The 13,668-nt window shown below is 36.7% G+C and overlaps 1 protein-coding gene across 2 annotated transcripts in view; it reads left to right on the top strand.

Moving 5' to 3' along the window:
• ppp1r9bb (protein phosphatase 1, regulatory subunit 9Bb) overlaps positions 1-12,471 on the top strand; it is a 54,881-nt gene extending 42,410 nt beyond the window's left edge. For both annotated transcript variants that reach the window (XM_056469696.1, XM_056469695.1), the window contains exons 7-10: positions 834-887; positions 4,073-4,302; positions 7,852-7,948; positions 10,056-12,471. In XM_056469696.1, the coding sequence (XP_056325671.1) occupies positions 834-887; positions 4,073-4,302; positions 7,852-7,948; positions 10,056-10,109 (435 nt within the window). In that variant the 3' untranslated portion in view covers positions 10,110-12,471. The remainder of the gene's footprint in view (positions 1-833; positions 888-4,072; positions 4,303-7,851; positions 7,949-10,055) is intronic.
• The last annotated feature ends 1,197 nt before the right edge of the window (positions 12,472-13,668 follow it).

The following is a 13,668-nucleotide window of genomic DNA, read 5'->3' as shown; positions in this document are numbered from 1 at the left end:
TGTAAAATGTAATTTTATTTTTTATAATCACACTTGATAAAGACAGTCTGCAGAAACACTTTGATTGACATTCTCCCTTTGTATGTGTCATCAGAGGAGGAAAGCCCCGCCAATTAGTGACAATCTCTCCCTCATTAGCATATTAAATCAGTCTTGTTTTTGAATCTGCCACTATGCTGACACGTAGGCATTTGTGGCTCCCCCCAGAGCTTAATTTGTGCCAAAACAAGCTGGCTCTGGATCCAGCACCTCTGAAATCTGATCCAGCACCTCATTTTACCGATCCCCCTCCTCCCCACTCATCACTTTCTTCCGTTACTCGCCAACCCCCTTCACTTTCGTCCGTGACCCCCCAAATACCCCCCCTCTTTTTAAAAAGCAGGTTGAGAGCACAATCTCATTTGAATTTAAAGGGACAGTCACCAAAACAGCACAACTACGATCAAAACCTAAAAGGGGCCGTTTCAAAGAGTTATAAAACATTATTGTTGGGGCATTTTAAGCTGAAACTTAACATTCTAGGAACATCAGAGGCTTGTTTTACATCTCATAAAAGGGGCATAATAGGCCCCCTTTACATTTGTCAGCTGAGAAGCCAGCAACTATTCATTAAGCATTATGAATTAAAACCAGAATACCTTCAGCTATAATATAGTTTAGAAAACATTTAGTTTAGATCAGTTAATGAAGTTTAAACTAAATAATGAAGGTTCTTTACAATCTCTGGGGACAAAGATGTATGCTTATGTCATCCTTATGAAGTCCTGTTTATCTGTTATTGCAGAATAGCTGATTTGGTTATGTTCTTTAACCTGTTTACTATTTTTATACAGTTGCAGATCAAACATGCTGTGACCCAGGCTGAAATCCAACAGCTCAAGAGGAAGGTATGGGCACACTTTTTTTATTAAACAGATTATCATACATCTTGACCTTTTACAGTCTATGGTCTTGACAAATACTTTGGATATGTTCTTTGAATCATAAGCATTTTATTTTACCTGCCTTTTCTAAACCTGCAGGATTTCATTTGGAATCAAATTGAGATATTGCACCAGTTGGAATGCTACAATAAAAGTGGACTGTGATTCAAATAGTCAAGCTCAAAAAAAAAAAAGACCAAAAGCACCATAAAAGTTTGAATTGAGATCTTCTACTAGCCATAGCTCTAAAATCTGACAGCTGTTTCCGTGCATTCAGCTGGTTTATTACACGAACTGACTAACTTTAAGCTAGTTTATATGCACGCAAAGCGCTGCTAACTCTCAAAAATCTGTTTGTAAAAATAAGTAGTTGTCCTGGTTTAATAGTGCTATGAGAATGGTTAAACAATGCAGAGACGGAAGTAGGGAAGTACTTCATTAATGTACTTAAGTAGATTTTTCTGGTATCAGTACTTTACTCCTTTTTGCTTTTTTACTCTTTATATTTTTACACAAATATCTGAAATTTATAGGCCTTACATTTTTAAATTGGGCTTGTTACTTTTGTTTTATTGTGTTTTATGGCACAATCTATATTATTTCTTGTCATTGTAAAAATTTGGATGCCTTTTTGATTTAAGAGAATACTTTTTTGTCATTGATAAAATGATACACAGGGAAACTTATTTGATCAGTATTGTTTAAAAATATAGTAGCTACTTTGCTGCTAAAAATTGGCAACAAAATTTTTACAAAAAAAATTTGAAATGTAAATTTTTTGTATAGATGTATATATGAAGTACTGTGTAGTTACCAGCGTGAAACAGGAAGTCTTAATGAATAAGTTTTTCATAAGTGCACTACCTAACAAAAGTCTTGTCATCGATCCCAGTTGTAAGAGCAACAAAAAATAACTTGACTTCTAGTAGGAAGAACTGCATCTGTTGAACTGCATCCCAATCATCACAAATACTGCAGAAGACCGATTGGAACCCGCATGGACTCAAGATTCTCACAGAAATCAGTCAAGCTTGGTGAAGGAAAATTCATGGATTGGGGTTACACTCAGTATGGGGGCGTGTGAGAGATCTGCAGAGTGGATGGCAACATCAACAGCCTGAGGTATCAAGACATTTGTGCTGCCCATTATATTACAAATCATATGAGAGGCAAGGCAAGGCAAGTTTATTTATATAGCACATTTCATACACAGTGGCAATTCAAAGTGCTTTACATAAACAGGAATAAAAGAAACAATTATAAGAGAAATAAAAACAAACATAAAAATGGTAAAAATGAAAATAAAATAAAAGCTGATAAAATGTGTTATAAAAGAATTAAAAAGAAGAGAAAAACATAGTAGTCGGACGTAGCACAGTGCTCATTCAGTAAAGGCACAGCTAAACAGATGTGTTTTCAGTCTTGATTTGAATGTGCCTAATGTTGGAGCACATCTGATCATTTCTGGAAGCTGATTCCAGCAACGAGGGGCGTAGTAGCTGAAAGCCGATTCACCCTGCTTTGACTGAACTCTTGGGATTTCTAATCTATTTGATCCTAAAGATCTGAGTGATCTGTTAGGTTTGTATTCAGTGAGCATATCTGTAATGTATTGAGGTCCTAGGCCATTTAGTGATTTATAGACCAGTAATAATACTTTAAAATCTATTCTAAATGTGACTGGGAGCCAGTGTAAAGACCTGAGGACAGGTGTGATGTGCTCTGATTTCCTGCTTCTGGTCAGAATTCTGGCCGCAGCGTTCTGGATGAGCTGCAACTGTCTGACTGTCTTTTTGGGAAGGCCAGTGAGGAGGCCATTACAGTAATCCACCCTGCTGCTGATAAAAGCATGAACATCAAATTCTTCAGCAGGGGGCAAATTCAGCAGAGGGCAAATTCTTCAGCAGGATAGCGCACCTTCTCAAACTTCAGCCTCCACATCAAAGTTCCTGAAAGCAAAGAAGGTCAAGCTGCTCCAGGATTGGCAAACACAGTCAGTGGCGGATTTAGGCATGGGCAATATGGGCGATCGCCCAGGGCGGCATCTTGCTGGGGGCGGCACGGGGAGACGGTGCAAAAGAAAAAAATCATATGAGCCTAAGTATGCTTTGAGATAAGTTACGATTTATTTTATGCAAGTGTATTAATCCCAAGAGTGGTAGGCTAACCCCACAATAAAGACGGTAGGGGCATATTTGGCATCTGTTGTAAACGCAAGTTTGTTTTTCTCTATGTGCAACAAAAACAACGCTGGTGCAAGCAAACTGACGCATGCACACAATAATAATATTAATTTTATTTATAATAAATATTAATATTTTTAATAATTCCAGTTCTAGTTGTCCGTATTTTACCCAAAGTTGGGGTAAAACAGCAAACTTTTAAAAATTGTACATGTTTAATGGTCCTTTTTTATATTAACTAGATGTAACCTTACATGGGGGGTGTATATGGGGTGGTTCGCCCAGGGTGCTATTCAAGCTAGAACCGCCACTGAACACAGTCACCAGACAAGAACATTATTGAGCATGCCTGGGGTAAGATGGAGGAGGAGGTACTGAAGATGAATCCAAAGTTTCTTGATAAACTCTTGCAAGTCTTGCAAGAACGCTTCTTTGCCATTCCAGATGACTTTATTAATAAGTTTGCAGAGATGTATGGATGCAGTCCTCCAAGCTCATGGGAGTCAGACACTATATTCATTCTTTTCCCACTGCACCATGACTTTATATTCTATATTATTTCTGTTAAGTAACAAGACTTTTGTCTAAGCAAAGTCAGTCCTTACTGTATGCATATAAGCCACTTCTGATACCAAATGATCAACTAGAAGTCAAGTTATTATTTGTTGTTCCTAAAACTTAGATAGGCAACAAGACTTTTGTCAGGTAGTGTACATACTTAAGGCAGTACTTCTTTACTTTTACTGGAGTACAAAAGTGTAATCACTACTTCAACTTTTACCAAAGTCGTTTTAAACACGAGTATCAGTACTTAAGTAAGGATTTGTGTACTTCGCCCATCTCTGAAATAGCGGCATTTATATTTTTCAAAAAGGAAACATACTGAAGCTTTTACCATGAAAAAGAGATCTCTTACTAATTACATGCCAAGTAATCATTTGTTTGCATGTGTGTGTGTGTGTGAAGTTAAATCACGCAGAGCAGGATAAGCAGCGATGGCGTTCTGAGAAGGCTCAGATGGAGCGTAATATGCAGGAGAACCGGGAGCGCATGGAGAAGCTGGAGGGATATTGGATGGAGGCGCAGAGTTTGTGCCAGGCTGTGGACGAGCACCTGAAAGAAACGCAGGCTCAGTACCAGGCTCTGGAGCGCAAATACAGCAAGGCCAAACGCCTCATCAAAGAGTATCAGCAGAAGTGAGAGAAAACACACATCCACATTCTTACTAAAGGTCAGGGTTGCCAGGTTTTCACAACAAAAGTAGCCCAATGGCCACATGAAAATAGAGGAATTTCCTTTACAACTAGCCCAATCCCTAAACTTGAATGAGTGTGACGGAGATGGAGGGCGGGAGAATAGTGTGTATGTTACTAATGGAGACTCAGGGGGATTTTCGCAAATTTCTGTGTGCACCGATTCAAGGTGGGCCTAAGCAATTGCTTCAAAGCTCCTATTTTGTAACACATTTCAGCCTTAAAGTTTTTTTTGCATGCAGTTTTTTGTTTTCATATGTAAAAAAATTAATCACATACACAATCCTCTGTGTACACACTGAGTTCGATGCGTATTTATTAATCCATTCTGAAAAAACGCAAAATATTTTGGAGTCAATTCAAGCAATGATGCATTGCTCTCTTCTCAAGTAAAAAAAGAAAGAGGAGGAAGAAGAGTTCTCCTCCTTAAAGAGCTGTATCCGAAATGCAAAGTTTATATCAGGAAATCAGTGGAATTTTGTTACATTGCTTGTGATACTCCACACATTTCCACACATAAACAAATCCTGAACAGATACTGGCATACCTATTAACATTGGGATGTGTAACATAATAAGGGATTCCCCTGACCCGTCCCCACAGAGACCACAGAGAGTCAGAACTAGGCATGGGCCGAAATAAGATTCTGACGGGATGATTAACTGAATAAAAAAAATCACGGTTTCACAATATTACAGTATTGTGCTCACTGCTCTAAAATATATTATTTTTAAATGTCTGGGTAAAAAAAAAAAAAAAACATTTTTTCACCCTTTGAACAAAATATTTTATGTTGAGAAACATTTGTAACTATTTGAAGCAGTACACATGTCAGTCTAAATAATTAAAATGAATAGCTGACTTCTGCTGTCTTCATTTGTTTCAAAAACACAGATTTCTTAATGTATTATTATTTTATTTATTACAAATAAAAATTAAAAATAAATAAAATATTAAATAAAAAATCCTACACATACCTTAGGAACGGAATAGCAGAAAATTTGTCAGGACCGTGGTTTAACCGTCTCATCTGAAAGACTGACAGTATAGTATAGTGTCCCCTTCCCTTTTACTGGGGCATTAGGACTAACACAGATTGCAGGTTGAGTGCCCCCTGCTGGCCTCTCTAATACCACTTCCAACAGCAACCTAGTTTTCCCATTTGGTCTCCCATCCAGGTACTGACCAGGCTCAGCGTTGCTCAGCTTCAGTGAGTAACCGGTCTTGGGCTGCAGGGTGATATGGACACACACATGCAGCCCAAACAGCAACGAGAGGTGCACCAGACACTGAATCCAGCTTAGGGTTTCTCAACTGTCCACCACATTTATTTGTATTTTATGCATGTGTTTGTCATGAAATGATCTGTGCTTAAGGCTCAAGTGATGGCATTCTGTATTTTGCCTTTCGCTTGTACATTAGAGATGGCTGATGTTCGAGATGCAGAAGATCACGAAACACTGCACCGAAGCATGATTGAAAACACCCAGGTCACGTGACTAAGGTGATTCAAAACACCCAGGTCACGTGACTAAGGTGATTCAAAACACCCAGGTCACATGACTAAGGTGGTTCAAAACACCCAGGTGACTTAACTACGGTGATTCAAAACACCTAGGTCACGTGACTAAAGTGATTCGAAACACCCAGGTCACGTGACTAAGGTGATTCAAAACACCCAGGTCACGTGCCTAAGGTGATTCAAAACACCCAGGTCACGTGACTAAACTGTTTCGAAACACCAGGTCACGTGACTAAAACGATTCAAAGCATTGGTCATTTCAGAAGAGTTTCGAGACCTGGCGATTCTGCATTTCACTGACAGGGTCTGAAAAATCTCTATCTTATGTATCCTAGTGGACTGTGCATGTGCACAGTAACTGTGCTGCAAATGCCCCGATTTTGAATCCCGACTTTGTGACAAATTGAGACTTGATGTATTTTAATAATGTTACTTTTTGTGACCAAAACAAGACATATTTGTTCGTTCGCACATCAGACCAATGTTAAAACAAAACACGTTACAAGAACAGAGCAGTTAATAACTAACATCTATAGCTGCATCACCCTGGATTTGAACCTATTATCTGCATGCAAGTCAGGAACTCTGACCGCTTCACCAAATCACTTGAAACCTTAACTCTACAATGTGGGGTTTAATACCTCAATTTTCTTAACGATTTCTTTTCTGTAGCTGTTCCAGAGCATTGATGAAAAATGACCACTAGAGACGGGTTTCGAATCGTTTTGAAGCTTTGACACATTTGCTTCGACTGTTTCAGTGTTTTATGAAGCCTCGCTTTGCCCACCACTATTGTTTGGTGGCTCTGAACTGTCAAAACACATCTCAAAACGTATTTTTGGATGCGAAAACAAAAAACCAAACCTCATTACATTTTTTTATGATGGCCAATTTTTGGAGGCAATGTGTCAATACGATTGTCACAATGTGAGAACGTAACTATTTTTAACATGAAAATTATGGACTAAAATTTCTGAATCAGTGTGCATGTGCAATAACCTTTACTCTGCTTCATCTTACCATGATATTAAGTTTAAATACTTTAGCTCATCCATGAGTCCAGAAATACCAACACAATCTCACAGCAATTTGTACCTTTTTGTTATAGTGGCTAATTTGTATGAATTCATACAATCTAATTCGGTACAATTTAGTACGATTTGCTTATCCAGACTCTTAGACTGCAGTTCTGCACAAGACGTTTGGCCAGTGGAGAAATGGTCATGCCTAACTGAGCCTGGTTTCTCTCGAGGTTTTTTTATTCTTCACTTTCGCCAATTGGTGAAGTTTTTCCTCGCCGCTGTCGCCACTGGCTTGCATGGTTCGGGACCTGTAGACCTGCGCATCGATGGATTTGCTCTTCAGTGTTTGGACTCAGTAGTGATTATTAAACCACACTGAACTGAGCTAAACTGAACTGAACTTAAACTCTGAAAACTGAACTACACTGTTTCAATTTACTATGATCTTTTATGTGAAGCTGCTTTGACACAATCTACATTGTAAAGCGCTATACAAATAAAGGTGAATTGAACTGAATTATCCCCCAATGACGGTTGTGTTTAGTGCCACACCTTTTTAAAATCGTACATTTTCATACTCGTACACTACTCTGACAAAACATAAAATAGTTACATTTCCTCGTGATATCAGGCTGAAAATACGTGTCGTCTAGTGGCCAAAATTTCATACTGTGCCTTTAACAGAGTTTATCCAATTCACACTGACAGTATTGAAGTTTATGACCAAACCTTTGTTATAATCTTTGTAGAATTGCAAACCATTATAACAATGTTTAAAAGAATGATTGAGAACTTGTGAATGTACTGTAAAAAGTAAGAAAACGGACTCTTTCTTGATGTTCTTCTTTCAGTTATTGGATTAAGATCATTATATACGCCCAAGATATTAATGAACATTTTATGAATCTTCTATTCAATTTTAGAAATCTAACTTTTTTTTTCATACAGGGAGATTGAATTACTTAAAAAGAAAACAGCTCAGCAAGAAAATGTAGAGGAGACTGAAGCTTCACATAATGAGGAAACAGAACAACTCCAAGACAAGGTATCATGATATTTTACTCTATATATATTTCATCAGCTGCATGTTTTCCGAAGCACAATATATAAACTTAATATATAAACAAAATTAGAAAATTAGAGAACAAAACCATTGATGGACCATTTGATTTCAAAATGACATCAAAAAACAAAAAAGCTAACCGATTTGATGTCAATTGACTACCTTGATGTCAAAATGACATCAAACTGACATTTAATATTTGCTTCAAAAATCAGGACTTCGTGACTGTCCAGTAATTGATTTTGATGTGTTTTTGGGAATTAAAAATAGAAGTTAAAAATTAGATGTCAGTTTGATGTTGTTTTGACATCGAGGTATTTACGTGCATTGTAGGCATACAAAATCCAAATTTGTAATTTTGAGTTGCTTGTAGATGAATAACACCTTTCTTATGTCATAATACTTTTGTGTTGTTATTTTGGTGGTCAAAAAGACATCAATGCGAGAATGTCGAGTGGACATCGTGGTTGTAACATCAAATCGATTGGCTTTTTTGATGTTTTTTGATGTTGTTTGGACATCAAGGGATCTGCTGGGAATAAAAGAGAAAACGCACATTACAAATCTATGGATGAAAGCTTGGGCCTCTACATTTCAAAGTAATTACTATAAACTTCAAAACATTCTTCGTATGTTGATTATTCAGTTAACTGGATTTGGTTATTGATGGTTTGACATGATCCAAGATCGTTTTGTTCTTTAAAACTCATCCAAGAAATGTTGTCATAGCAACAGATCTGGTAGCTCAAACTTGCTCAGGAGCAGGTTTATTTCATGTCAACGGGATTAGATTGGATCTTTTCAAGCAAATGTAATACTGAAAGTATGTACCAAATGCTGATATTTTCTTAGTAATTATATACACTTGGAAAGATAGTAAAAATAGTTTATATATATATATATATATATATATATATATATATATATATATATATATATATAGTTAAAGTCAGAATTATTAGCCCCCCTGTTTATTTACATTTACAGTTGAAAGTTTTTTTATTATCATTTTTCAGGGGTTTTAAACCATTAATAGATAGAATAGTGCAGAGAATTGACAGGAAATAGTTGGGAGCAGAGAGAAGGGAAGGGTCGGCAAAGGACCTTGAGCCAGGAATTGAACTCAGGTCGCCGTGAGCACCATGGTGCTATATGTCGGCACACTTAACCACTAGGTTATTGGCAGCGACTTCCAACACATTTCTAAACATAAAAGCTTTAATAACTCATCTATAATAACTGATTTATTTTATCTTTGCCATGATGACAGTAAATAATATTTGACTAGATATTTTTCAAGACACTTCTATACAGCTTAAAGTGACATTTAAAGGCTTAACTAGGTTAATTAGGTTAACTAGGCAGGTTAGGGTAATTAGGCAAGTTATTGTATAACGATGGTTTGTTCTGTAGACTATCGAAAACAAATATAGCTTAAAGGGGCTAATAATATTGACCTTAAAATGATTTTAAAAAATTAAAAATTGCTTTTTTTTCTAGCTGAAATAAAACAAAGACTTGCTCCAGAAGAAAAAATATTATCAGACATACTGTGAAAATGTCCTTGCTCTGTTAAACATAATTTGGGAAATATTTCAATAAGAAAATTCAAAATTCAAAGGGGGGCTAATAATTCTGACTTCAGCTGTATATATAAATATATCCCAAGTGTTTATAACTACTACTGTAAGAAAATATTAGCATTTGGTACATACTTTCAGTATCACCTTTGCTTGAAAAGAATCTTGCTTATATGAAATGAGCCTGCTCCTGAGCAGATTTGAGCTACCAGACCTGTTGCTATGACAACAACTCTCGGATGGGTTTTGAAGAACAAAACAATCCTGGATTGTGTCAAATTGTCAATAACCAAATCCAGCTAACTGAGTAATCCACGTATGAAAAACAGACCCCTGTATTGATCACATTGTTCCTCAACATGAAAGGTTTTTGCTTTTACTTAAAAAAAATGCTGGGCTATTTGACCTAAATATGGGTTAAATAATCCAGCATTCTTAGTGTACCACTGATATAAAAAAGTTACTTTTTAAATATGGCGAACATTCATATGAAATTTCTCTTCACGCAGGTAACAGATCTTGAGTCGCAGGTGGAGGAGATGAAGTCACTGGATCCGTCATAAAAGTACAGATTGTTCAACTACTTCAATGTAAATGTACTGAAATTGGAGAAATTTGTACTTTTGTCATTATTGTTTTTGTCAGTATCCCCAAGACTTTCCTTCCTCCATACCTTGATTTCAGACTTTTTATGGTTTTAGACATGTTTTCTTTAGTCGTTCTTAATATTGTGAATCATAGATTTACCCTGCAGTGTTTGGTCATTTGTATTTTCCTCACATTTAACTCTAGACAACAATTCGGCTCTCACTGATAGTTCTGCCAAAGTTGTTCCTGTAACAATCTAACGAACGCAACAAAAAACGTGTCATTTTCTTATCTTTCATTAACAACTACAGTGATATATTTTTCCCATTTCAGTGTTATAAATGAGGAGAGTGTGAGGATGTCTCTGAAACTCCAGTAATGACCTGCCACTCGCTGCTGTACCTTAAAAAAATCCCAGTTACACTTTCCCTCTTTTTATCCTTATGCCTTTCCTTAAACTCTCCTTAGGATGAACTGTTCTATATGTGATAAGTATAATTTGTCTAGATTCTTTAAAAGTATATATTAATATAAAATGGGAAGCACATCATTCATGGAGGGAACCTGAGGGAAACTGTAAAGATTTCTGTAAAGCTGAGGATCAAGTGGAAATCCAGCTCATATTTTGTGGTCATTAAACACATACTTAGCTTAGCCTTAGCCAGATATCAAGGGTTTTACTAAAACATCTTTCTCCAAATGCTTCTTTTTCTACCTATAGCAGTCCACACTTTACCTCTTGTGTAAGGTTTTGGTGACTCAAACCTTAAAAACCAACTGCTGCCTTTTTCCTCAGTATTATTCCTGTTTAGCCACTTTCCAGTGTTCACTTTCCAGTGTTTACATCTCCACTTAAAGGAACAATCCAGTTTTTTTGTCACATAGAGTTAAACAGTTAAGTTTTACTATTTTTTAATCCATTCAGCTGATCAACTGGACCAGTTTTAGCTTAGCTTAGCATAAATTATTATTAGACCGTTAGCGTCTTGTGCAAAAAAAACCCCAAAAATGTTATAGATAATTTATGATATTACGCTGTTCTTGAAAATACCCAGCAAACAAATGTTTAATAGACATCTGAATGTAGACAGCTTGGCTACGTTTGAATGTCTAAACTAAACTTGGGTTGAGGCTAAACTTGGGTTGTCAGTGAAAATCTAATAGAGATCTGACAATAGCCGAAAACTAGACTAGTCATTAAATAGACAGATTAGACAGACGTTTTATGTGTAGTCACTCATTTGTTTATTTGATGACTAGTCTAGTTTTTCCTAGACATCCATTAGATTTTCACTGACAGCACAAATTTGGCCCTGGTTTAGCCAAGACGACTATGTTTAGACGTCTATTAGACATTATTTAGAAACAAAAAAATGCTTTATGGGTAGTCTCTAGCAAGGTAAATGTGCTGCTTAATATAATTGTGCCCTCATAGAGCCATGAAATGGCATAAATAAACTCCTTGATTATAACATCCACATGAGATGAGTTGAGATGTAGGAATGAGTTCCTAGACATATCAGCTTAGAAAATAGCATCTATTTTCCCGTCTGTCTTGCATAAAGAAACTACAGAATGGTCAAGGTTTAAATAGGAAAATGAGATGCCTCTTAAATAAAAATGCTAAATTCTTTTTAAAAATTTTTTTGAGCAAAATGCAAACGGTCTAAATCGGGTCAATGATTTATGCTAAGCTAAGCTAGAAGTGCTCCCTCTAGGCCTGGGGATAGACTGAATTGATTCAAAATGGTAAAACACAACTCCTTAACCGTTTAATTGTAAAACAAGCCTATTTCTTTCCAAAAAAAAGTGGAGTGTTCCTTTAAACCTTCTTTATGGGGCAAAAAAAAGGTGTTTTCTCCTTTTTTCCTCAGTGTTTTTTTTTTGTTTGCTTATATAGGTTACTCTGGTGATAACATGTATGATTATGCGACTGGCTGAACTGTGTGTGTATGTGTGTGTGTTTGAGATGGACCTGTATGGGCCACAATAGTTTCATAAAATGAACCTGTCATATGAATTGTTCAGTGTAATGTAACTGAACACAGCACACGGACCTTAGACTGGCTTTTGGAGGAAGATGTCCCAAATACAACAGCAGTGAATTCCACGTCCTATAGGAAGACTATTTGTTATACATAATCATGTGAAATATATGAAGGAACCAAGAATTATAAATGATTGTGATTGTAGTATTTAGTATGTCACCTTTAGTCTTTACACAAAGACTAAATTAAATCGATGAGGCATGTAAACAGCTTTTTTTTCTCAGTACAAGGCTTGTATGGAAAACACACTCATGTGGTTTGTTAATGTGCTTTTATGAAATAAAGTCAACTGTGGATTTGTAACCAAGGTTGCTTTTTTTCTTCAAAATATGGGACACTGTTCTTGCTCATTTGGACATAATAGATGCTCACATTTTTCGGCTATTTTTCCAAATCTGTCAAGTGATTACCAAGCGGCAACCTCCCGCTCTCCCTCGGGAAGCCAATACGGAAGTAACAAAAACTGCAATTCATCGACTCGCCTTTGGGGGCTGGCTTCAGGAAATCCAAATGATTTCTGACTGCATGGTAAATTGGCCATTTTTACAGCTGATAAAAACATGTTTACAGCCTGGTACAAAAGATGGTTTTGGTGCATATAGTTATGATTACCCTTCATGACAACTGGAGGGGGTGATTTTTTTTTTTTAGAAATCATCCATTTAGTTTTTATTAAGTCTGCATAATTAAGGGCGTGGCCACTTGAGTGACAGCTAGGTCTCGCTGCTCGAGGTCTCTTCACCTCAGTTGATTCTGGCTTATTAGTCTCTGAGCTCAGCATATACATCATATTTTTGTTTAGTTTAATATTTCTTTACAGTCATTTGCCTTTTGGAATTATTTACTGCAATTATCAGATACTATAACTTGCTGTGTGCACTTAATTGTGGAGGTAATTTGCGCTATCCTCCTGTAGAAAAACGTCATAGGAACAATGTTTAGTGGCTCAATGTATTACAACAGTGTTTAGTAAAAGTCTAAACACTCTATTGATATGGTGTACAATCAAGCACATGTGGTCAGAACACAAACGAGTCGCAGGTAATTAAGTATTAGGCGTTCTCCCAAAGAAAAGTCTGTCAAAGCAAATTGCCAGCATGCGTCTGTAGCTTCGCTCACGCTCCGCATTCATTTCAAAGGAGCGCTACCCTGTACCAAAAAGGCGGCTCTATTGACGCATTCATTCCAATACGCAACAGGGTAGGCGACATCGAATGTAAATATCTATGGCAGTCACATACAGGTAAGCTACCAGGCATATCTGAAAAACAGAAGCTCAATGCATGGGAAAAACATACCGTGAGGTTCAAACGCCATCGTTTCGTCTTTCTCTTCCGTGAGCATGAAAAAAGGCCATTGGAATTAAATAATTAATATAAACGTTTGATTGGCCACAACGTATGCTAGTGAGCCTTCTGAAATTTTAACGCTAGTGTTTATGTTGCAATTGTAGTTTGTCGATTATCTGATTGCCTCAGAGGTACAA

Source organism: Danio aesculapii, chromosome 12 (genome assembly GCF_903798145.1).
Source record: "Danio aesculapii chromosome 12, fDanAes4.1, whole genome shotgun sequence".
NCBI classification, from domain to species: Eukaryota; Metazoa; Chordata; class Actinopteri; order Cypriniformes; family Danionidae; genus Danio; species Danio aesculapii.
This window is presented reverse-complemented; position numbering and strand designations above follow the sequence as displayed.